The 23,924-nt window shown below is 37.4% G+C and overlaps 4 protein-coding genes across 7 annotated transcripts; 2 read left to right on the forward strand and 2 right to left on the reverse strand.

Moving 5' to 3' along the window:
• Window positions 1–125: 125 nt before the first annotated feature.
• Window positions 126–17,422, reverse strand: LOC143153901 (sushi, von Willebrand factor type A, EGF and pentraxin domain-containing protein 1). Of its 3 annotated transcripts, XM_076325536.1 has the most exons (32): window positions 15,072–17,421; window positions 14,114–14,401; window positions 13,208–13,463; window positions 12,486–12,683; window positions 11,888–12,052; window positions 10,081–10,263; window positions 9,480–9,692; window positions 8,760–8,960; window positions 8,226–8,474; window positions 7,759–8,007; window positions 7,398–7,595; window positions 7,121–7,215; window positions 6,678–7,008; window positions 6,388–6,600; window positions 6,138–6,299; window positions 5,632–5,928; window positions 5,412–5,554; window positions 5,233–5,332; window positions 4,934–5,147; window positions 4,693–4,850; window positions 4,483–4,571; window positions 3,984–4,093; window positions 3,734–3,906; window positions 3,232–3,446; window positions 2,948–3,155; window positions 2,685–2,858; window positions 2,432–2,523; window positions 2,231–2,367; window positions 1,123–1,984; window positions 893–1,052; window positions 626–814; window positions 126–564 (listed from the first exon to the last, which is right to left on the reverse strand). In XM_076325536.1, exons 1-32 carry the CDS (start codon window positions 15,363–15,365, stop codon window positions 395–397), a joined length of 6,786 nt encoding a protein of 2,261 aa, XP_076181651.1. In that variant the 5' UTR covers window positions 15,366–17,421; the 3' UTR covers window positions 126–394. The 3 variants fall into 3 exon arrangements, with proteins under 3 accessions (XP_076181651.1, XP_076181652.1, XP_076181653.1); XM_076325537.1 differs by lacking the exons at window positions 126–564; window positions 626–814; window positions 893–1,052 and having other exon boundaries at window positions 1,198–1,333; window positions 1,395–1,984; window positions 15,072–17,422; XM_076325538.1 differs by lacking the exons at window positions 126–564; window positions 626–814; window positions 893–1,052 and having other exon boundaries at window positions 1,572–1,798; window positions 1,906–1,984; window positions 15,072–17,422.
• On the forward strand, window positions 10,790–11,811 carry LOC143153909 (uncharacterized). Its single transcript, XM_076325549.1, is given in 4 exon segments — window positions 10,790–10,918; window positions 10,978–10,979; window positions 11,165–11,285; window positions 11,668–11,811. Coding segments are annotated over 4 exon segments (396 nt in total).
• Window positions 16,689–20,868, forward strand: LOC143153905 (uncharacterized). The gene is made up of 7 exons (XM_076325544.1): window positions 16,689–17,421; window positions 18,180–18,470; window positions 18,929–19,040; window positions 19,139–19,736; window positions 19,979–20,184; window positions 20,264–20,449; window positions 20,554–20,868. Exons 1-7 carry the CDS (start codon window positions 17,174–17,176, stop codon window positions 20,740–20,742), a joined length of 1,830 nt encoding a protein of 609 aa, XP_076181659.1. The 5' UTR covers window positions 16,689–17,173; the 3' UTR covers window positions 20,743–20,868.
• On the reverse strand, window positions 20,816–23,879 carry LOC143153906 (protein SHQ1 homolog). 2 transcript variants are annotated; one of them, XM_076325545.1, is made up of 9 exons: window positions 23,413–23,879; window positions 23,166–23,356; window positions 22,890–23,083; window positions 22,398–22,802; window positions 22,198–22,321; window positions 21,962–22,125; window positions 21,745–21,896; window positions 21,600–21,647; window positions 20,816–21,287 (listed from the first exon to the last, which is right to left on the reverse strand). In XM_076325545.1, the coding sequence occupies exons 1-9, from the start codon at window positions 23,553–23,555 to the stop codon at window positions 21,164–21,166; spliced, it is 1,545 nt and encodes a 514-aa protein (XP_076181660.1). In that variant the 5' UTR covers window positions 23,556–23,879; the 3' UTR covers window positions 20,816–21,163. The 2 variants fall into 2 exon arrangements, with proteins under 2 accessions (XP_076181660.1, XP_076181661.1); XM_076325546.1 differs by lacking the exon at window positions 21,600–21,647.
• Between the last annotated feature and the right edge of the window lie 45 nt (window positions 23,880–23,924).

The following is a 23,924-nucleotide window of genomic DNA, read 5'->3' on the forward strand; positions in this document are numbered from 1 at the left end:
TTTTACACTATTACATGTAATAATACATTACCTTTTTACATTGATAAGAAGTTTGCTTCTATCAAGCAAGCTAACTAATAAAATTAGGAGTCTATCGATTGCTCATTATTATATATCTAGTAATACTACTTGCAAAAATCATTTTATTTCAAAATTATATGCATAAATACATCGAATATTTTTAAAAAACGGTAAGATTCATTATTACTAGAATTCTCTTGTACAGTAAAATTATTTTGTGAAAACATACTTATTAGATGTAAAATGGAAAAATATAAAATCCTAAAAATTCAATAATTTTGACATTTAATAAAAAATTGTCAGACAAATTTGCTACAATGTTCTAATTTTAAATGCATACATAGATTTGTGATTACATTAAGTATTCCCTGCGTTAATTATTATCACAAATCGGCGGTTCGCTCCAATATCCATCCGCTTTACACGTAATTAAACCTTGTTTTTTACCATTAGGGCATACATACGTCAATTGATCTTGATACAAGTACGAACGGCCATGAACAGTAACTCCGGATGGAAGTTTTGGTTTATTACACGAGAGTTCTGTGAATATTGATAAATGAAAAAGTAGAACATAATATATATTATAGGATACTGTACTCACTTGAACATTTACTGTACACTCTGGACCATTTCCCATTTGCAAGACACCTTGCATTAGGTTGTCCAAACATCAAATACCCAGGCAGACATTGATAAGTGATCATATTACCAAATGAAAAACTTGCTGTATTAACATTATCTTCTTTTAACACCGCATTTGCAAGCGTTAGTGGTTTTCCACATGCTACAGCTAAAATTAATAACATATTCTTAATTATTTTATAACAATAATTAAATATATGTTCAAGTAAAACAATTTTATTCTTACGTTTACAAGAAGGAATAGCAGACCATGTACTGTTTGGAAAACAGACAGATTTTTCGTTACCTTCAAGAATATAACCATTCCGGCATTTGAAAGTAATACTGCTGTTTATAATTCTTGAATAATTGCTGCTATTGTCAATTATATATCCATATTCTGGAACCTATTGTCAACTTTAGTCTTAATCTCTTCATTTCATCAGATTTATCAAAGTATTCGTACATAATACTTACTCTAGCTAAAGGGCACATCGATTCTTGGCAAATATTATCCATTCTATTGTCGATTAAATCTTCAACAACGGTGTCATTTAATTTTAAATTATTCATTTCCCATTTTCCGTTCTCGTTGCAAGACCATGTTAAATTGGAAACATATTCGTCAACATTTTTATAAGCCAATTTAATTTCAACATTATTCTTGCAGGTAAGGACTATATTTTTCCTGTACGTATAGCCCTCCACATAATATTTGAAATTTCTATAGAAATCATAACGTTTCTTACCATTCTCCTCTTGACTTTGATTAATTGGAATTCTTTCTGCGTTAAGACGTCGAAAAAGTGGATGATCTAGGATAGGACATTCTTGAGGTTCGCAAGACGAGAATGTTGAGGACCATTCTTCGTTGTCTGTACAAGTTCTAACGCTATCTCCGATTAATTTATATCCTAGATCGCATTTTATTAGAATCTGTGAACCAAGAACGAATTGGTCCTCTCTTTCTTCCATTGCAAGTCCCGTATTTGTCGTATTAATTGCTATCTGTCCCTTGAAAAGCTCAACAGTATCGTTGTTTTGCGTTTTCAAGAACATTTTGCTTTTATTTACAACTTCGGGCGAAGAGCATCTCAGAGGCACGCAATCGGGAACAAATCCGGTCCAAGTGCCGTTCTCGGTGCATTGAAGTCTAAATTCGTTGAACAAATTATGGTTACCCTGAAACTTGTACCCCGAATGGCAAGAATATGCAATGATATCGTCAAAATAATAACTCCTTTCGAGAGTGTTATTGACCGTTTCCAAATTGAGGCTCGTGACGGAAGTCTCGTGCAGATTGTTCGAACTGGTAAAGGTTGCATAGCTGTGTTCGATCCTGTGCAAATATCGAAATAAAGTTTATTATACGATCATTGAGTCCACAACCGTGGTCTATTTTTAAAGGTAGAATATTTCACAAAGTAGTGCCACCTGAACTACTTTAAGGATTATTTAAATCATTTAGAGTGTTTAACGAGAACAAGCAACAGGCAGGTGATAACGATACTTAAATGGTAGCCGACTAATAAGTGTTTCTCAAGGCTTTGTAGCCTCTACGTTGTAAATATATACGTAATCTTACTCTTTCGGTGATGGACATCCATAAACCACGCACGTTGGTCTCTTGTGATCCCATATTCCCGATTCTAGACACGTTAGGAATTGTTCACCTATCAGACGATACCCGTGATCGCATTTGAATTCGAGCTGTTGCCCTACCTGGAACGAAATTCGGTACAAAATTTCGATTCTATATTTTACGACAAAAGTGAATGATTTTCACCTGTAAAATCGAAAGATCGTCCCTTTCGTATTCTTCTATTACGTACTCGATGTCTCCGTTTTCCGGAGCCAATAAGTTTTTGCACGTTCGCCCTGTCACGGAATACAGAAGATATGTCTTAATTGCGGTCACAAACGATAAAAAAAAATTGTAATCAGTTTAGACCTCGAGACAAGTAAACGTTACTTCGCCTAGATCAGAGTATATTATTCGCAATAATTTTAAATAATAAAATAAAAACAAGAATCTTCACCTATGCAGACTGGAGGTACTCCGCTCCACTTCCCATCGGCATTACAAATTCTACGAGGATTCCCACGAAGCTCGTAACCATTCAGACAAGCATAATGTATTTCGTCGCCGAAGGAGTACGATCTACCTTGCACGTAACCACGTGGGAAATATCCCGGAAAGCCACATTTTCTTCCTTAAATGAAAACACGTTGCACGTCTTGTAGTATGAAATTATACGCCGGTGTTTCCGTAAAGCTAATAGGAAATGATTTCTCATCTTACTGGTGCAAATCGGTGTATAATAGCCTTCCCATTGTCCTTGCTTAAGGCACTTAATTTTCAACGATCGATGTTCCTTGCCGCGAAATCGCACCATGTAACCGGTGTCGCAATAATAAGTAATTTCGAACGAGTCTTCGCTGACGTTTATGTTACCTTTAAACGGTACAACTGGTAAAGGACAACCGCGGCAAAACGGGCTGCTTAATATCTAAGAACGTGAAACACTTCGTAGAGACTTTATGAAAGTATGAACGATACGATTTGAAAAAATAATGCACAATTACCGCAACGTCGCCGTACACGTGTTCTTGCACCTGCGACCATGCAATTACGTTGCCGTGATATTTCTCACAGGTATTGAATAAATGTTTCACGTCCGCCGCTGTTAAAACCGTGCTCCAAATGTCCAGTAAAGTTAATTTACCCAGATAAGACTCCAATTCGGAGAATCCGCCTCCGATACGATCTTGTTCTTGACCAATGACTAGGGTTCCATTACCTAATTGCGAACAATGTTATTTAATTTTATAGTAGAGAAAGTTTTTATACCAATATCATAAGATAGTCGTCTCGATCGATGGAGAGTTCCAAGGATGAACATTTTTGCTCTCTATTTCGCTTTTATCATTCTGAATACTCGTAACAAAGTATTCGAAACATTTTTCGATTCGGCATTCGTCGAACAGCGTTGTCATTAATTTTATGCACGGATATTTCTAACGTTCCATATAATTTACCTATGAACAAGCTTGCAACGTGCTACATTCTTCGATAACAGGTTATTACCTTGTACGATAGTTCTTCTCGCCAAGCGAGTTCCATTGTCTCTTAAAAATCCATCCATGAATGCGTTCCAAGAACCGTTCTCGCTTTCCCAGGTGACGCAAACAAAATGCCAGTATCCATCGTTCACTTTAATGTCGGTTACCACTTTTTGTCCATTGATGTATATTACGAGTCTACGAGATAAAAATATTAATGTATCTTCGGTGGTTAAAGTTGTATTTAATTCTTCTCACGAGGAATGTTCGATTACCCGTTATAGTCGGTTAAGGTAAACGCGTTGTCGTAATACCGTGTTGCGTATGACAACACCGTGCCATAATTAAACGTGTCCTTTGATTGCAGCCACAAGCATGTTGTTAACTAAAGATCGACATTCAAACGAGGTGAGAATAAAATCAAACGATACTTATAAAATAATACGTGTAATCTTGGTGTGCAATTTAATCGATCGTACCAGTATATCTTATTAAATGTTCTGTATAATAATCAACTGGTATATCAACGATACAAAATTTGGATAATAACAAAATACTGTTACATATCATTTGTCCAACTGGGTTCAGCCATTTTAGTACCTTACCAAAAATTTTTTGACAACTTAAGTTGTTTCCGTATCTTCAACGAACCAACTAACGTAGTACTTAACAATGATTAAAAAACAATAAGCACATCGTTTGTCAATTGGAGCACAGGCTCCTGTTGCTCCATTTCATTTCTTTATTATTGTTATACTGTTTATTATTTCCTACCTCCAAAAGATTCATCGCACCGCCTTTCATACTGACGTAGTCCGTGGTTCCCGATTTAGTGAAGTGCATTACATAATCGGATGACAATTCTGTAAACGAATAGCGTCTTTGAAGAGATTCGATCGAAAGAGGCAAATGAAACTCGTGCAAAGAGAAAGGATTTATATCGAGCGAATGAAATTACAAAATGTTCGTTAAGACTATACTTTCCAGTCTCGCAATTCCGGCCTGTGAACGGAACAGGACACGTGCACGTGTAATTGGTAGTTCCACGGAGGCATTTCCCATTATTCCTACATGGGAGACCGCTACAGTGATCTACGGGTATCGAGCAATTCTTCCCGATGTAGCCATCGATACACTTGCATCTAATAATTAACAATTACGAATTAGTATATCTCCGTAAAAAATGTGTCTATTATCGATCGTGGATACATTCTTCAAAAATCACCTGTAACTCTGTCGCGTTGCATTTTCTTCTTCGATGTTCACGCAGTACGAGTTCCCGGTGCACGGTAACCAATCGCAGGGCAAACGATTGCAATGGCGACCGAGGAAACCAGGTCTGCAGAAACATTGCCAGGTTTCGTCAACAGTGCGACAAGTGGATCCTTCCACGCAGAGCGATGGATCGCAGTGATCCAGAGCGATTTCGCAGAGCTCCCCTGAACAACAGGTTTCGATGAGACTCGACATTCTTCGCGTCAATTAATTGTTCGTAATATTCTTTAAACAGATCAACAGATCCACCTTCAAAGCCGCTCTTGCATTCGCAGCTGTAATCGCTTTCGGTGCTCAGGCAGGTGCCGTTGTTCCGACAAGGATTAACAGCGCATTCGTCTATGTGTATCTACGAGTTATCGTTTGTTAGTAAATGCAGTATACTTTCTATCTACGCGTTGTTTCGAAGAGACGATCCTTCGTTTTACCTCGCAATTGTTACCCGAATATCCATTCTTGCACGTACAAGTGTAGTACGTAGTGCCATTCGGAAGACTTTGCAAGTTGCACGATCCTTCGTGCAGACAAGGTGAGGAATCGCACGGACTTCGAAACGTCTCGCACTTCGAACCTGATTGGATTTCGTTCGTTGATACCTTTCAGGACGATCAAAATGTTCAATGTTAAATATTATGTTTGCATACTAACCGACGTAGTAATCACGACAATCGCAACTGAAGCTGCCCTCTTCTTGCACGCATTGTCCACCGTTCAAACAAGATTCCGTTCGACAAACTTCAACTTCGATCTTGTACACGGGTAGACAGCTGTTTATGTCCTTGGATCCACGATCTTCCGTGGTGGTATTTAATGGACACGACAGGCAACGGGTGTGCCCGTATTCCGGTTGATAAAATCCAATATTGCACATCAGACACGGTTCGAGAGCCGAACCCGTGCCGTGATAGCGTTTCTTTCGGGAGTAATATCCTGGTCTGCATAGACCTAAAATCGAACGAATAATTACTATTGTTATTATGCAGGATTACTATTGTTATTAACGCATTGCGATCGACAGAATGTTACTTCTAGTCCAAACGAGAGGGAGAGAGAAGAAACGATAAAAATGTAATCTTATTGAAAAGCACAGAGTGCAAAATGTACAAGTGAAAAACGTACGGTAATAGTGAATTTTTATTTCGAGCAACACTTACGTATGCAATCCTGCAACGATTTCGCGTGCATCCTTTTCGTAAAAGTGTACTCGGGACAACGTTTACACTTCAAGGATCCGATGGTGTCTTCGTATTCTCCGAAAGCGCACGGTTGACATCGTTCTGTCGAGGAATCGTGAAACGTGCCAAAAGGACACTTTACTGCAATTGGAGTAACGTTGAGAATTGTCAAGAAATTACGAGATCGAAAGAAAGTGAGAAAAAAAATCACGCGATCGATCTTATTCACCGCAAGTGTGTTTCTTCAGAACGCTTCCCGGCTCGCAGAGTTCCTGGAAATTCTTAAAAACGAGATGCAGATTCAATGCAAGTTTCGCGATTTCTTGATTCGTTTTGTTATCCAACAAATTTAACTGTCCGGATTTGGTCATCGATTCGATCTTCTGTTTCAATTTCTGCACCCCTTCCCGAGGATTTTCAACATTTTCCTCGATTATCTTTCCTGCATCGAACGATCAAATTAACGAATATAATACAATAATCCGCGAACGTTTCGAAAATACGAGCGCGACCGCTCACCTAAAAATTTGAATTTTATCTCGATTTTCTCTTTCTTCTTCTTCTTCGTTCTCACTTTGCCCCTATCGATGTTATCGTTCGGTTTGGCGTCTCGTTTCAGTTTTTTATCGATGCGATACGCAACCGTTCCGTTGTTTGGAAACAATTCGATACCAGGAACACCGTTGTCGTTCGATTCTCTTCGTCTTCTCAGCACGTTCGAGAAAGGAGTGTCCGATAACGGAACACTTTGCTCGCATTCAGGATCGAAGGTAATGAGGTTGCACTCGATATCGTTTCCGCAAATGTCGAGCAACGTCGATCTTAAATCGGCAGTAATATATTCGCTCAACTAATTAAAATAATAACAAAAGGCATGTTCATGTTTTACTGCGCATAAAAGGTTAACCGATGTATCGTGCGATTGATCGGGCAATTGTACGAGTTAAGTATCAATTACTTACTTCACGGAGGGTCGTTTGGTTGTCGCATACATCGGTCGCGTTTCCTTCCAAAACGATACTTCCTTCTTGAGACCCGCTTTTAGGTGGGGTTAATTCTGTACAGGGACACGCAAAGAAGAAATTTTCGTTAATCGGTGTTCTTCGTTGTAAAATAACGATTCATTTTAAATATCCAAGAATATAAAATTCACGTTGCGTTTACTATCGTTCCATGTGTAGGATTTACGCAACGATAGTCCCTCCTATCGAGTGAAAAAATTTGCCACGAGAAACGTACCGGAACAATCGGGAATATAATTTTCCTCGGTCCAGTTTGAATTGCTCGTGTTACACTTCAGTAGCAACACGTCTTCCACGATACGAAGATTTGGAACTTCATCCGCGAATCCAAATCCTTTTTCGCACGTTAAAGTACACTCGCCCGAGGAACAATTCGAGTAACCGTTCAGTATCTCTGGTATTTCTTGACATATGTCTAACAATCGTAAAGGTACAAATATTTATAATGTATATATAAGTACAAGATACTCGAATGTACGAACATTGTCGTTATCAACGTGTTTCGTATTCTAATTACAGTTCGTGCAACGAAATAATCGATTTCTTTATATCGTCGGTTATTTCAGTGGAGTAAATACCTTTTATAGTAACGTTCAGCACGCAACTCGCTTTATTATCGTACTTATCGATCGCGTCGTATACCACTTTTGTTAATCCTACCGGAAACGAGCTTTCTCCGGGTCGATAATTTTGTTCGACTCGCACGGGTGCTTTCGAGTTGTCGTAAAAACCAGGTTCGTCCCAGGTTACGTTACTTATTCCGATTCCATTATCGGTGAAGAACACTGGAGGATCTATGCAATTTTCGATCATGGGTGGTTCCGTGTCTGAAATAAGTTGCGATAATAATATTCACATTTTAATCACAGTGTACATATTCACGCAAGGCATATGTGCTTAGAATTTAGTAATCTACTATTATCGTACAAGCGTGTTGTAGTCACGATTTAGCAACGATACAGAGATGATAGTTACAAGTACTGAACAGTTACGGTATAGTTCCAAATGAAATTAGGTCGAACTCGAATTCGACGAGCTAACTCACCAAGAACTTTTACTTTAAATTTGCATCTGGCTTTATTCCCAGCCGAATCTTGAGCCACGTATACCACTGTACGCGTGCCGATTTTGACTTTCCAAGGGAACGTAACGTACGGTTTACTCCAGATCAGGGGTAGCTCGTCTGCATTGTCGGCCACCGTAGGTGTTGTCCAATTAACGTACGCGTAATTTCGTTTTGGTAAGCTCCATGTGACGATATCTGACGGACACACTATCAAGGGTGGTGTTTCATCTACGGAGAAAATTAATTGTAATTAATTATAGCCTCTGTAAATCGCACAGCCTGAAAAATTCTGCTTTTGTTGCCTATACAGGGTGATTCTTTTCCAAGCAAAGACACGAAAAATTCATAAAGAAAGAAATTACATTCCTTATGTGGAGCTACTTTTTCACGGTATAATTTGTTTTCTTCGGTGCAACGTTACAAGTGCAATTGCATATATTGCCACTTAATTGAATCACCTTGTATACTAAAATGATAGACGAAGAAAATAATTGTCGAAAATCACTGTACAACCTATGCAACGATTAACGCTTCGTCGTTGCGACCAGACTCCAGAACGTCCACCACATAATTTAGTCTGCGGGCCTTCGAGGAGGAAACCTTTCTTGCACATTATCGTACAGTTTATTCCAAACGGTACCTTTTCCGGTCCGAAGCAATTTTCAGGTAATATGTTCCCATTTGCGATTCGTTTTAGAGGTTCGCATGTTATTGCTGTAAATAGAAAATAAAGAGTATGATTACAGTTTGGAACAGAAGATATTTTCTTAAACGAAGAGTCTGCAATATTTTATTTTGTGAAAAAATTGTCAATGCATTAATACAGACATCTCTACGATTTTATTTGCCTCGTCTACATTAATTCATTCGATTCTGAGTACGACTGCATCGGATTTCACAAGTTTAAGATTTTTTTATATCGGATTTCACAAGTCTAGAATCTTTTATATCGGATTTCGCAAGTTTAGAATCTTCTGCATCGTATTTCACAAGTCCAGTATCTTCTACATCGGATTTCACGACTCTAGAATCGTTTACATCGGATCACACGAGTCAAAGATTATCAACGTTGGGTCCTCAAAGATTTGCGACCACGTAAGAAGATTAACAAAAAATCTTTCTTGGAAAAACTATAATACATCTGTAAACTTGTCCCACATAGAACTGTATAACAACGAGAAAGTCGGGCACCGATTTCATCGCATTGACTTTCGTGTTGCAAATGCATTTCACCTTTACAAGTCGCTTTAAGACCGTCCCATTGCGACAGAGGTAAGCAGTTGCGAATCTTGCTCCCTCGAAGCTGATAACCGTTATCACATCTGAATTGACAACGCGCGTCGATCGGATACGCCGTGAAATTCTCTGTAATTAAATGCTGATCCTCTTCGTTCTGGCATCGCATTCGTCCATGGGTCGGAGCTCGGAGCGCCGGACAAGTTTTCACTGTTCAAAAAACAAAGAGATATCACTAAAATTAGTAAGAAGTAACGTTCGTGAAAATGACTAGATCAATCGAACCAATATATGGTTCGATTTGCCAAAATTAACAAACTTTCATACAATTAGAGAATCGATTTTTAACCCGTTCGAATCATTTCACGAGCCAGAATCATTACGCCGTACTTCAATTCGCAATGTTACAGTGGTCTAGATAAATATGCGTGCAAAGTTTCAATGCAATACATTTATTATTTATTATTAAAATTTTTCTATGTTCGCGTGGACTTTTCACTTTCTACTGGACATTTAAATCCAACTGCTAAGGTCACTATGGGACTTTTGAATATGATGCGGACGAGTTAAGCGTCATTATTTGTTCCATAGGGCTCACAAAGACATTTCGGTTCGTTTCCGGACCAACTGCCATCCTTTCCACATAGTCGTATACTGTCGCCTGTTAGGTAGAAACCGATTCTGCATCTTATACCGCACGCTGCATGAACGACGTTGCTGCACGCACCGGCTTTCACCAAGTATCCGTTCTCTGGTATCTTCAACTTTGGACACGTTATAACTGTGAAGAATAAAAAAGAAAAATCAATAACAAATTCTTTTTCTCATTCATTTTCACGGATAGAACTTAAAATATTTCAACGACACGATACTAAGCAACACTCCCTCTTTGCGATCTTATATTATGAATCAGGGAATAATATATAACAGTTTCAAACGTTGTGTCGATTATTTTTCCCTTTGAATATTATTACGTAGAATAGTTGGCAATCGAGTTAAAGATACGAAAAAACTATTAAGATATCGATAAGTTAAAATACCTAGAGCTAGAACAGTAAACTTAAAACAGTATCAACCGTGAGGTGTTTGTAAATACATAACTAGTTTATTACACTCGGTAGACGTGTTCGTATCTGTTGAAACAGCCGTGAATCTGTTCAACGAGTTTCTTTTCTAATACGAAGAGGTTCTCCGAGATTGGACGACACTGATTGTTAACTTCATCGTAAACGAACATTTCTCTCGGAATAAAACCATAAATTTTTTCAAGACGTCTAAAACATTGTGTGATCTGGTCAAATAGAATTATGGACCCACGCAGCGACAAACCTCACGATTTCGTTAGCGCCTTCAGAAATTTAACCGAGAATATACGTAAAGAGAGACAACTGCAGATCAAATGGTACCAGACGTACGAATGATTACTGAATGAATACGTATATGTATATTAATCGAATATCTCGGAACATTTCTGAAATAAACGATCGAACTTGAGAAGTAATATTGTTTTCGTTGTAAACGCGAATCTATTCGTACGATCCGGGTGTTCATCGTACAAGAAGTTTACTGCATGTTCACGGCCACGTTGATTCGTATTAAATTTTTCAAAGAGAATTTCTCCGTATTTATAATTTTATTGCGAAGTATCAGGGGATCACTCATCGCCTTGATTGATTGTGCAGAAAATTGAGGAAAGAACTGGAGAAACTCGACGAAGAGAAGCCCGCGGTCGTCGAGACGAAGAAATTCGTCGGGGAAGAAGAAAAAACGTGTTTACCATTCCCGATCACTACGAGTGGTGAGGTATTAATGGATAATTTTCGTTTCGATCGCCTTAAAAACGCGCGAGTGAAAGAATCGATGTTAACGAAGACACGTTAACGCGTCACCGTTTGCGAAAGTATTAAATACCATCGCTCGCGCTTTGAAAGATAAATTTATAGAGTGTTTCTACGGATAAATATCCCTAAACTAAGTGAAATATAAATCTGAAAACTGTATCATCATCGCTCGCGCTTTAAAAGATAAATTTAAAGAGTGTTTCTACGAATAAATATCCCTAATCTAGGTGGAATATAAATCTGAAGACTGTACGCGATAATAAAATTTAAATATTAAATTTTACAGATAACAATTTAAAAATGACCGAAGCAACGATAACGTGAAACATTTAACATGTTTACAGTATGGCTGGCTCGCGTCTAAACCGAAATTTCATTTGGAAAAATACGGATCTTACACTCCTGTGTTCCCCGATCCACTTCGCGACGTGGTACAATTGAATGGAAATATACCTCTCCTCGCGGTTGGCAAAGGATACTTTTGGTAGCAAACGATGGATAAAATCATCGAACAAATAAACGAGACGATAACGTAATAAACGATGAACGTTCCCAACGAGTCACCTTCGCATTTATTTCCGTCTGTGGTAAATCCGGACGCACAAACGCAATGTGCCACCGAAGTTGCAGGTACTTTGATGGTCACGTGATTCGCATCGGGGCAGGATATGCACGTGGACGTGGAGTCACCGGATATTTCCTCGGAAGCGTACGTACCGTTCGGGCAAGCTGAAAAAGAGCACGATTATTTTCACCAACTCTTCTCGTTGCGCAGAGATCATAAACCTCTTGTCGTACAATGAATTCAACTCGTTGCAAGGACGAGTTGCATTCGTCTGTATCAGATAACGCAACAACGAGTTGCATTCGTTGTAAGGTTCAATGCACCGGACACCACACGTTTTTATATTTTCAAAAATTAACTTTCGTTTCCTTTTCACGATCACCGTGTACACGAATATATAAAAAAGACATGAAACAGTTATGTAGTGTTTGCAAGTATTTGAAAAATTACTTGCAATCGAATCTTAAGACAAGTGGTTAACGTCACCAATAAATTCTCTTGTTATTTGAATTGTAATTCGTGACTCGCGAAATGAAAGATAAAGTTTGAAATCGTGTTTGAAATATACATCACGGAAACTGGAAGATTCGGACTCACGTTGGCAGGAACCTTTGAAACCAGAACCAAAATATCCAGTGGGACAGATGCAAGCGTAATGACCGGTTGCGATTCCGCAAGCGCATGTCGCGAAATTATCGCAACAAGTTTGCTCGTTTTCGACCTCGCTGATATTCTTACACAAGAGGCCGCAATTATCTGGAACCGTAACTGGTACATATTTGCCCGCTCTCAGATCTGTAAAAATGAAAACGAGACAAATTTACGTTCGATAAATAGTGCTCCGTTTGATTTATTCGCAATCAATGCCGAGCGAGATAATCTTCGGAGTTACTATCAACGCGGCTCGATAAATAAACTTTAGAACGTTTTCTTACGTCGCTGGGATAAGCGAAACACAAAATAAACGAAAGGAACTTGCACTTTTTTGGAATGTTACTTTAAAACTTAAACATTTCTTCAAAGAACTCTTCAGTGATTTTAAATGTTATTTTTTCAAATATGTCAATATGTGGTATATATATATTATAGGTACTGTTCTTCGACTTGTTAATTCAATTGTTATCGTTGGTCGTGCAATTTTTTTTTTTTCTTTCTAATGTGTCTAAAAATGATAAAAAAAAATGCATATAATAAAGGGCAAAACGTACTCTCGCGTATTTCTAGCAAAGCTTTAATCTATTCTATAATTTAAAAAAAAATGTATATAATAAAGGGCAAAACGTACACTCGCGTATTTTTAGCAAATTTTACAAACTCACCGCGGTGCAACGCTCGTCGCGCGAGGGCTTCGAATTCGGAGAAACTATCCAGAAAATAACTGTGCGTGTATCCTGGTAGACTGGCTATGTCGTGAAGCTCCTGCACGTTCCCCGTTCGTATTCCAAAAGTGAATATCGTTGCACCTGCGCTTTTCAATAGGTTCGCCGCGGGTCGCGGATCACCACCGTTACTGAATCCATCGGTTATAAGAAACACCGCTTTCTCCGCGTTCTGTCGGCCGTTCTCGAGAATTTTCTGACAAACAATTTTATTGAAATGTTCGAAAAATGAAATCGAACCGCGATCCGACCGACGATACCAGAAAGAATATTTTTCCACCAGAATTAGTAACCGATGTGAAAGACTGCCTACTTGTAAATTAATTTCACTTATACTCTCGCCGATAGACCGAAACAGAAATAATAAAAAACCTATGAACAATCTGAACCATGTTTCCAAAGAATATCTAATTTTACGAGCAATTTTATACCTCTCGTGCGTTCAATTATTTAAGTAAATTTGTACATATAATACTGAATGTAGTGTCTCGAGCTCTCGACTAGATTCCTTTTCAATTTCATTTCGAATCCACTCTGACTGACATTCGATCGATATTTCCGTCTAGAATATTCCATGAAAATGTAATAACGAATCACGAGGTCTATCCTTGTAAATTCCAATCGCGCGAGACACCTGGATTCGCATGTTTCTCGCTAGTAAAAATTAGTGTAATTCTTTTAGCGGTCTGAGACGAAATATCGGATGTAATAATCGATGGAAATTCTTAAAGAAGTTAAAAATTATTCGTCGACAATCGGTGCTCGTTATTACGACACAGTTTTACGCATACGGTATCAAAGATGTTAAAGAGAAAAAAAAAAGATAAGAACTAAGAAAAAGCTTACTAGAGCTTCTATAAGAGCGCCACGCGTATAAGTTCCACCACCGGAGTAACTGATGTTGTTCAATTGTTTGTTCAGCAAATAACACTTGTGGTCGTTGTCACCGGTACGAGATATCTGATCGACGTTGCGTTTGATGTGTCTCCTTCCGCCAAATGTTACGATCGCCACTCTGGTAGCCGACGGTTCCACGATAAAGTCGGACAATAAATTTTTTACAAAATTCAATTCACTTTGGAAATTTGTCAGACCGACTGAACCCGATGCATCGACGAGGAATACCAACTCCACCTGACAAACATTTCACACACAATTTCGAACGATTATAACATTTATAAAATTAACAACGTCGAGGGTGAAACTCAAACGTGAAATTAAAATCGATGGATAATTCTATTCGTAATTCACCGAACCAATTAACCCGTTACAAACCAGGGTATTTAGAGAATAACTGAAAAAATATTTGTTACCGATATTAAAATATATTCTAGTATCGTATGGTTTTCAAGGTGCGAAGTTACGATTTAAATAAACTACCCTGTAAACTGTCACTTTTTTCATAATATATCACGAATAAAGAATAACTTCTCAATATTTCCGAAGTTTCCTCAATGAAACGAATTTTATCTTAGTTAAAAACGTTCGTAGAAACTCTCATTATCGTTGTTCGATTACATTTGAAAAAATGTAACATGTATTCTGCGTGTCGTAAATATAACGTTTAATTTTTGTATTTAATTATCTTCGGTTATAAATAGCGACAGATGTCGATGTTCCATTTATAGAACGCGTTTCAACTTTAAACGAATAATTATCGTTCGCGAAAAAATCGTATCCTTCCTCGAAGTATTTTTCAATAAAGAAACGAAACTTAGACGAGAACAATCGTCGATTCTGAGAAATGAATAATCAAGTACCGAAACGTGTTAAGAGGATCCGACAACGCGAAACTAACGATTACCTGTTCGGTTTGACTCTTCAATCGATCGATGTGAATTTTGAAGAGACGTGACAAAGTGTCGGCCTTATTTTTAAACATTTTTTTCGCATCCTCGAAACTTCTGATCGGTTCGCGGCGATTCGTACTCCTTCTCTCGCCGAAATTGAAAAGAAACGGTGCGCTCGTGTCCTCTTCGATCGTTTCGACGTTCAACCTCGTGTCGAATCGAGGAACATCGTTCGTGGCCGCGCTCGAAACGAACAAACGGGACAACAATCCGATTAATATGCATCTCTTGGCACAAGGACCGATCATGTTTTCGATTCCCGTTTACGATTCGAAAAATACTCTTCGTGGCATAATTCGCTCGACGGATGGTCACCAGTAGCAATAAATTTCACTTCCAGCACCGATCAATTTCACTAAGCGGTTCGAACACCGCTTATTTGTCGCAAATAACGTTGTCCGTTCGGTCAGATCTCGTTCGTTTCTTTTACGTCGACGCTTGCACATATCATTGAGAGTTTACGTAGATTCTGTGCATTCCTCTCGAACTCGCGAGGCATCGACCGCGCGGTGAATTTTTAAACGACGATCGTTCTCGCGCCTTCGTCTCTTCGCCGAACACAACGTACACGGCACAAACAGAATGCAAAATTCGTCGTTAAAATATTTTGTAGAACGGACTACACTTGCGACGTAACACCGACAGATCGACTGTCAATACATTCGAACGAACTGCTACTGCTTCGCGGAGGATCGTGTAAAAGAACATTTCAGATCACTGAAAAGTTTGAGAACAAGGGGCTCTCTGTTCCGTTTATACTGCGCGCACGTGTTCATTCTCATCGACTAATCTCGACGGATCTATCGGGGGTTATTCCGGTTTGGAGCAAAATTTGGGAATCTTTGGAACGTTAATTTTCCGTCGCTCAAGCGCGTATAAAAGTTACGATGCTGACAACGTTCGGGACGCGATACTTGCACCCACCTCGGGAAAAATAAACAGTCGGCGATAAAGAAACACGAGAAAGAAGCGATGTTAAAGTAACGTAAAGTAAACAACGCGCGAATGTCGCGCGGAAGAAAAACATCGATATTGTGTACAAAATAATCTACGAGCTCGCTGTCGAGTTATTACGGCTGCAAGTATTGGTCTTTATTTGTTTAACAAGACTTCGATGGAAGTCGTCGCGAATGTTTACCATGCGCGATACATAAAAATAGTGATTTCTGAACGAGAGGAAAATTATTATCTCAGCGAAGGATCGAATTTCCTCTATCTTTAGAGAATAGATCCTCTAGAGGATTATCTTTTTACAATCCCTTTCGTTCCTTAATTAAATTAAACAAATAATAACTAACTGAATAATTAATAATAATAATAATAATAATAATATTTAAGTTTAATTTCGAAGTTTCGATAAAGCTAGTTTCTCGTACCGGATACGACACGGTAACGGTACGTTGCGCGAACAACGCGTTACACAGCTCGGCAACGTGTCTACGATAAGGTTCGAGGAAGGGTGTCGTGTTTATGTCACGTGTAGGAGGGATGTTGAACGAACTGTGGTCCGTAACGACAGCAGCGGAGACGGCGGTGGCAGGGACCGAGCGTCCGAGATCAGAAAAACTCAACACTTTCCTTGTGACCCGCGTGCATGTCACGTCAATCCAATGTAAATTGATTTTTCTACTCGGATATCGGTAGACCGCGCACGCAACACCAGACGTCCGCGATTACACGATGATCACGAGTGGTCGGCGGTCGGTTCTTCGTTGATTTCGTTCTTGCCTTCTACCAACAAGTTTATCGGTTTCCCAGTTCAGATAAGGTTCAACGAAATTAATCGACGCGAGTGCGTCGCGTGTGGCATGATTCGTTTAATCGGTCACAAATTTCACGCTCGTCGCAAGTTTTCGCATGCGTATCGTGGAACCGATCGTGGTAATTTCGCTACGCGCGCGTTGCGTATCGGTTAGCCGCCGAAAGAATTTCTACGAACGATTTCTTATCTTTTAACCACCGAAAGAATTTCTACGAACGATTTCGTCTATCCTTGGATTCGTCGTTCGTCGATAAATTCGGAGAGCACCGAGGAGTCGCGACAAGAGGAGGAATCATGTCGATCTCAATGATCGCGTTGCTGATGATCGCGTCGATCACCGGATGCATCGCCGACGAAGAAGACGAACGATCCTCGCGCGTCCCGCAGATCATCCCTTACATACGGGGATGGAAGGTACCGCAAGACGGTGGCGGTTACGAGCAATGTCGTCCCACGAGGCTGTGGAAGGGCCTGCTGGGTTACGTGAACGTGTTCGCATTCTTGGACCCTTCCTGGCACTACAGCTACAGACAAGCGATCATGTGAGTCCAGCAACGATTTCTGTATTACGAATACTTCGTATCCCGCGAGTTGCCCAATACGAACAGGATGAGTTGCGCAACTCGCGCGAGTCGTGTCGCACTTTGACGGTTCACGATAAAAAATAAATAAATAAATAAATGAATGAACAAGAGGCGTACGTTGAACGACGCAACAATGTGTCTTTCTACGAACTTATTTTTTTTCTTAACTACTACTCTGTACGTTACCACGGATGTAAACAAAAGGTGGACCGAATTTCAAAACTATTTACCTCGTTACTTTTACACCGATACCGGTTAATAATTTGTTCGCGTTTGAAAAACGAAACCCTTCGGTTTCACTTCGCGTCTTCGTCCACAAAGAGACTATTGCAATCGTGTTGTATCTCCCCCGAGATCGTGCGACCGTTTTGTGCAACAATTCTTCGTATCGTTTAAAACAGGGAGGATATTAAAAGTGAGCCTGTTCTTACAGGAACATCGTACAGATCGTTCAATTTCGTTGAATCTTTTCGTCTTCGAATCGTCTACGCAGCTCGTAAATCGTACCACTTTTCCGTTTCCTTGCGACTTCTTCCTGGAACCACCGGATTCGTTTAAATCACCCTGTAAAAATTGTTCGTGAATGATCAACGCGCGACGACTCGTTCGCTTGGTAAACAAGCGGGGTGATATTAAAATTTGTCACGCTGGTAAAAATATCTCGAGAAAAAACAAAGTTCCGCGACTCGAAATCCATTGAAGTTTTTCTTCGCAAGGTTGGAATTGCTGAAGAAACAATTGGAGCGATCCAATTTTTCGAACATTATGTTCTTCGTCGTGACACCGCCGACCCATTTGCCCGAAGACAGCCTGGAGACGAAGACGTGGAAAGATATATCCAGGAAGAACATCGTGCAACCGGAATCGTTTTGGGAAGGAACGCAGTCCGAGGATCAAGCGAAAAGCAGCAGGAAGGGTTTCAAAATCATTTTTCTTCGCGATACACCCGATTTGGGTATCTGGGAAAATTTTCACGCCTTCAAGGATGAAGTGGCGGTCATCGATCGGTGAGTCGTCTTCGATGCCTATTTCGTATATACCTGCAATGTGACTATACGGAAACAATTACTTTACGATAGCGTCAAAATGCGATTAAAAATCACGTGATTTAATACACTCGATAATTTAAACATTTTTCAGACGTAAAAATTATGTACGTTTATGCGTGAGATCTAGTTGTCGATTCTTCGCGTTCCTTCTTATCGTGTTTCATCTTTTTGGTAATAGTTGGATCGAAATCAATCGACCGCTCGAAGCCTACCGAGAAATTATCATCATCGTTTGACTATTTTATTGTATATTATTTCCAAGCCTCTGTTTCTCAACCGAAGTGGAAAACACGAACAATGTAAAAGTAGAAGTTGTTTCTGGTATTACTCACAATCGGGGAAATAACTTTGAACGACCAGTTAGTTAATTTTGATCCGATTTACTCTTGATCCAACGTGGAATATTGCTGTTCCAGCTGCGGCAAATTGACGTATCAAGTTATAATACCTTGGAGTATACTATACTTCCCTTACGTTAAAGCAGCTATTCTTTCCACGTACAAAGAGGAGCCATGTGGTCCATGCGAGGTAAACACACTTCGATTACTTCGCGTGTTTAGCGAGATCGCAGTAATTGTACGAAAACTGATTAAACGGAGAATGTAAAGAATCGATTTGTTGAATAGGAACAACCGTCGTCGATGTACAATATAATGGATTACGAACAGTACCTTTTTCAAAACGTAAATCCGAACGAAGAGGAAGTGGATCAGAACTTCGATTCGTATGCGAAAGAGACACTCGCTAATTTGGAGTCGGAGAGTGTCACTGTGTTTGCAGAAGAATCGAAAGAAACTGTGAACGATAGAAATGCAAGCACCGTTGTCCCATCTGATTCGAATTTAAATACAAACGACATCACAGTTCCTGGTGTAGCAATAACTGGACTACCACCCACGAAGGTGAAAGCATTCGACAAATTTAATGGGACGGATCAGTCAGCTGGCACTGCAACAACGGAAAATATGAAAAATGATAAGACAGTGGAAGACCGAGAGAAAGTTTCATTGGATCAAGAACAAACTCAAACTTCGTCTGTAATTTTAGAGACAACCGAAAATTACAGCAAAATAGAGGATCAATCTTCTTCGAATGAACAAACAAATGCGAATAATAACGTGATTATTGGTATAAATACTGATGCAACAAGGAGTAACGATGTTCGTCAGAATGTCATGGACGAGAGTTTGAAGACTGGAAAAGAAAAAGAAATACCTTCAGTCGGTAGTAATAATATTATATAAATAATAATAATGTGTATAGTTCCCTAAAGTTGTTCGTACAGCACATGTATCTAACAATATATTTGTTAATTATTTAACAAATTTGTCTATAGACGATTCCTCGAGGATTTCTTGTATGTTTTGTAAAGGCACATGAACACCGTTTGTCTATAACAAGCCTCTAGAACAGACCTATCCTAGAAATAAATTATCATTCTATTTACATGTGTTTTTATTTCTCAGATTATGAGACTCTGACTCCGGGTATTGAGAACAAGGAGATACAAGTTCAAAAAGACACGGATTTGCCTTTACGTATAATATTGTATGCTCCGCATTTACACCAGGAAGGTCAAACAATAAAACAATACACACATTTGGTTCTGAAGACAGGAAGTCCTGATTATCATGAACACTTTCATAGCATGGGTAATGTTTATGGTCAACAGGTAATATACTTTTACTAAATGTAACAAATATTTCTTGATGTGTTATTTTAATTCTTATAAAACTATTCAAAAATATAAGTCAATAGTACCAGAAAGATCAGACACAACAATATTAAACAAGAAAAAATTAGGTAAATTTGTGAGTGGTATAAATGAAAGTCCAGGACTATATGGTGAAATTTCGGATTATTGGAGAAATACCGAGGACGATGAGTTCAACGATAGAAGTGAAAGTATAGCATTTTTAGAACAAGATGATGCTATGGTAACAATTTTAAATAATTTGCTTGAAAAACGAGTCTTTCAATTACAATTAACACATTATTCAATATATAAAATATGACTAATGTCTTTATAAATAATTTATAGCATAAAGACACAAAGAGTGATATAATCAATACTTTTGATATTGAAAGTAATATAGTAAAACCAAGTTTTATGAATGAAGCAGAATCGGACACGAGCATTAAAAGTGACGCTGATTCCGAGGATTTTATGCAACGTAGATTAATTGAACATTACAGTAAACTGGTGCCATGGATTTACTATATTTTATAACAAATAAACCATACTATTTGAAAAATGTATCTTATTGAAAAAATAATGTATACACTGTACACGTTTACATGAATAACTATAAGAATCACATACAATACATAATTATAAAACGAACATAAAACAGGATCTTATTTATACGTCATTTCAATGGGCCGATAAAAAGTTAATTGTAAAAGCAACATCGTATCACTGTAAATCTTATAAATACTTTCATACGTCATATACATATAAGAATGTATATTTGCACGAATATATAAGGTACCATTAAAAACTTTTACTTATACATTGTATGTAAATAAAAGCATTTTAAAGGTATCAATTTTGGAGATGTTTGTTGATAGTGAATCTTTATCAGGATAAACAAACAGAAGTACAGAATTTTACATGTAATGGTTAAACATTAAATGTACAATTTTGTTGTTCACTCTGGTTCACTTACGTCATCAGAGTCTAGATGACTACTACTGTTTGTAGTTGTGGTACTTGAAGTACTACTTTCTGAATCCGTATCGCTGCTATCGCTCGAACTTGAGCTGCTGGATAACCTGTGTAAAACATTATTAATATTTAAATTAGACAAAAAAATCAATTTTAATCTTCTTCATTGTGCATCTTTTACCATGCATGGTGTGCAAACATAATGACAGATTGTTATTGCTACGTATCATTGATGATGGATTTGCAGATTGATATTTACATAATTCATCAAAGAGAAGTGCATTTTAGTTAGTGTATTACATTAGCATTTCTCAGATAAAAGTTCATAATATGTATAAATATTTCATTCGTCCATCCATTAAAGACTTGTTAAATAACAGAGTTATTAATATTCAAAACAATTCTATTAAAATACTTACAAATACTTTAAAGAATGTTTGTCATGAATGTAGTATATATTCTTTAGCCTTTAAAATAAAATCATAAAACGTAAAGACACATAATATTTTTGAATGTAACCTTGAATTTGACAAATTTACAAAAATTTTTATTCGTTACACTTACTTATCCTTGTCACTGTCATTAACAGTCAATTCATCTAGTTGGTCCATCATCTCGTGAACAGAATTTTCTATAATGAGATCTTCTGTAACCGAATAGGCTGCTTGTTCTAACTCTACTAAATCAAACCCCATTTCTTCTTTATTTGGTTGAATCTTGAAAAAAATATATGTATCTTAGTATTGTGAATAATCTTATTTATTAACAATTATATACTTACGTCAGCTATTAACGAATCTAGTGATTCTAACAAAGATTCGTGTATTTGTTGTAACCAAACTAAATAATCCTTTATGTACAATTGATTTAATATATACCGTGGTTCACACGAATTATTAAACAAACTATGTATTTCACAGAAATGTTTTATAATGTACTTCTTACCTATTAATAAAATAGATTAAATATCTAACAAATGAAATAATTGTACTAAATAATCCCTTACTTCTTACTTACCCAATTTAATAACTTTCTTCACATCTTCAAGGACTTTCATAGAAAGATTCCAATTCCTGTAAAGAGGATAACATAATGATCGCCTGAAACATGCTTTTATAACTTCTTCCAACTCTGAGAAATCCTAAAAATGTAAATACAAACACATAAAATTATGAAATTAAAGTTAATGTCAGCATTTTTGAAAATATTTGATATACCTCGAACCAAGATAAAGTAGAACTTAATTTAACAATAGTCCAACTGCTTTCAACTGTATTTTCTCCAAAGGTTGTCCTATGATTATAACAACTACCAAATAAAATATCAACTAAACTTAATAACAACCTACGCGTTTCTTCATTGTTTAACAAGTATTCTTTATTTGGAAGTTCTTTTAATAGATCTACTTCTGTTTCATTCAATGAAACAGTTCCTGTTTCCAAAGTATCCCAATCTGCTGTAAACGATATGTATGGCTTTATATACTCTGGTTGCATAAGATCTGCTAAATAATGCTCTTCGTTGAAGTCTGAACGTTCACGTTCCTCTCGTAAACTTTTCCGTTTAGATTGAGGTGTTGTATCAGGCATTGGAAGGTCTATTATTTCTTTAATCCATGCTGACTATAAATAAAAAGAAAAAATATATAAATTACAATTGACTGTTATAAAACAAAATGTTGTATAATTATTATATTTTAAACTAAATACCTCAAAAGCCACTAAAGCTCCAGATATTTTATTTGCAAAGCCATACTTTGGAGAATTAGGTAATAGAAACACAGTATCTGTGGGATTACTTTGGTGCATATACCATTCATCTCCATTTGTGTTTTCATCATCTGCTGTGGAATCATTTTCATGTGACGTTTCATTAATATCTTCTGAATTAGCCGATGGATTTCCTATAAGATAAGAAATATAAAATTAATATTGAAGTAAAATTAAATACATATATAAGTAAACATATATATATATAATATTTACCAATTACTTCAATATTGGGAACAATTGTATTCTTCTTTTTTGGTGGTGCTAATAACGTAGTTATCATGTCTAAATTTTCAAAATATTCTCCTTTTGTTACTTTTGGGAATCTCAAAGAAAAATCTCCTTTTACCCAATCGTATGATCCAAATGACAAGTCATTTTCCTCTATTTCACCTGGAAGTTTTAACCTGAAATAAAAAACGTAACAGAAAAAATTCGTGGTTTCTTAAAATGAACACCTTACCTCAAATAATATGGTGTGGAATAAAATCTGAAGTCTGTTCCATCGACATAAACTTCCGTATCTTTTACATTGGCATATGGTGCATGAATTATTATTACCACTTCCGTATCGGTTTGAGTTATTTCAAATCGTGGAGTTAACATCTTTGCGAAAGTTTATTACAAGTTTTGTTTTTGCTACGTACAATATTTTATACCTTTGCAAAAGCAAACTGTTTGGCGAACATTAAATAATAAGATACCGATATAGACATTGGAATGTAACCGATATTAATAAATGTTTTTCGATTATTTATATAGTCCAGAACATAAAAGTTTTGTAAAAGCTTAACACTTTAAAAATTATAATTATAATTTTATTATAATAATCGAATCAAATTTCTAAATCATTTCACATTTAACTTCGTACTTGTAAACTACATTTCAAAACTTGAGATTCTTTTGAACTCGTTACTTCTGTGACGTTCTAGGTGAACAGTTCATTATGAACTCATATGTTCTTACAATGTATTC

Source organism: Ptiloglossa arizonensis, chromosome 13 (genome assembly GCF_051014685.1).
Source record: "Ptiloglossa arizonensis isolate GNS036 chromosome 13, iyPtiAriz1_principal, whole genome shotgun sequence".
Classification (NCBI taxonomy): Eukaryota; Metazoa; Arthropoda; class Insecta; order Hymenoptera; family Colletidae; genus Ptiloglossa; species Ptiloglossa arizonensis.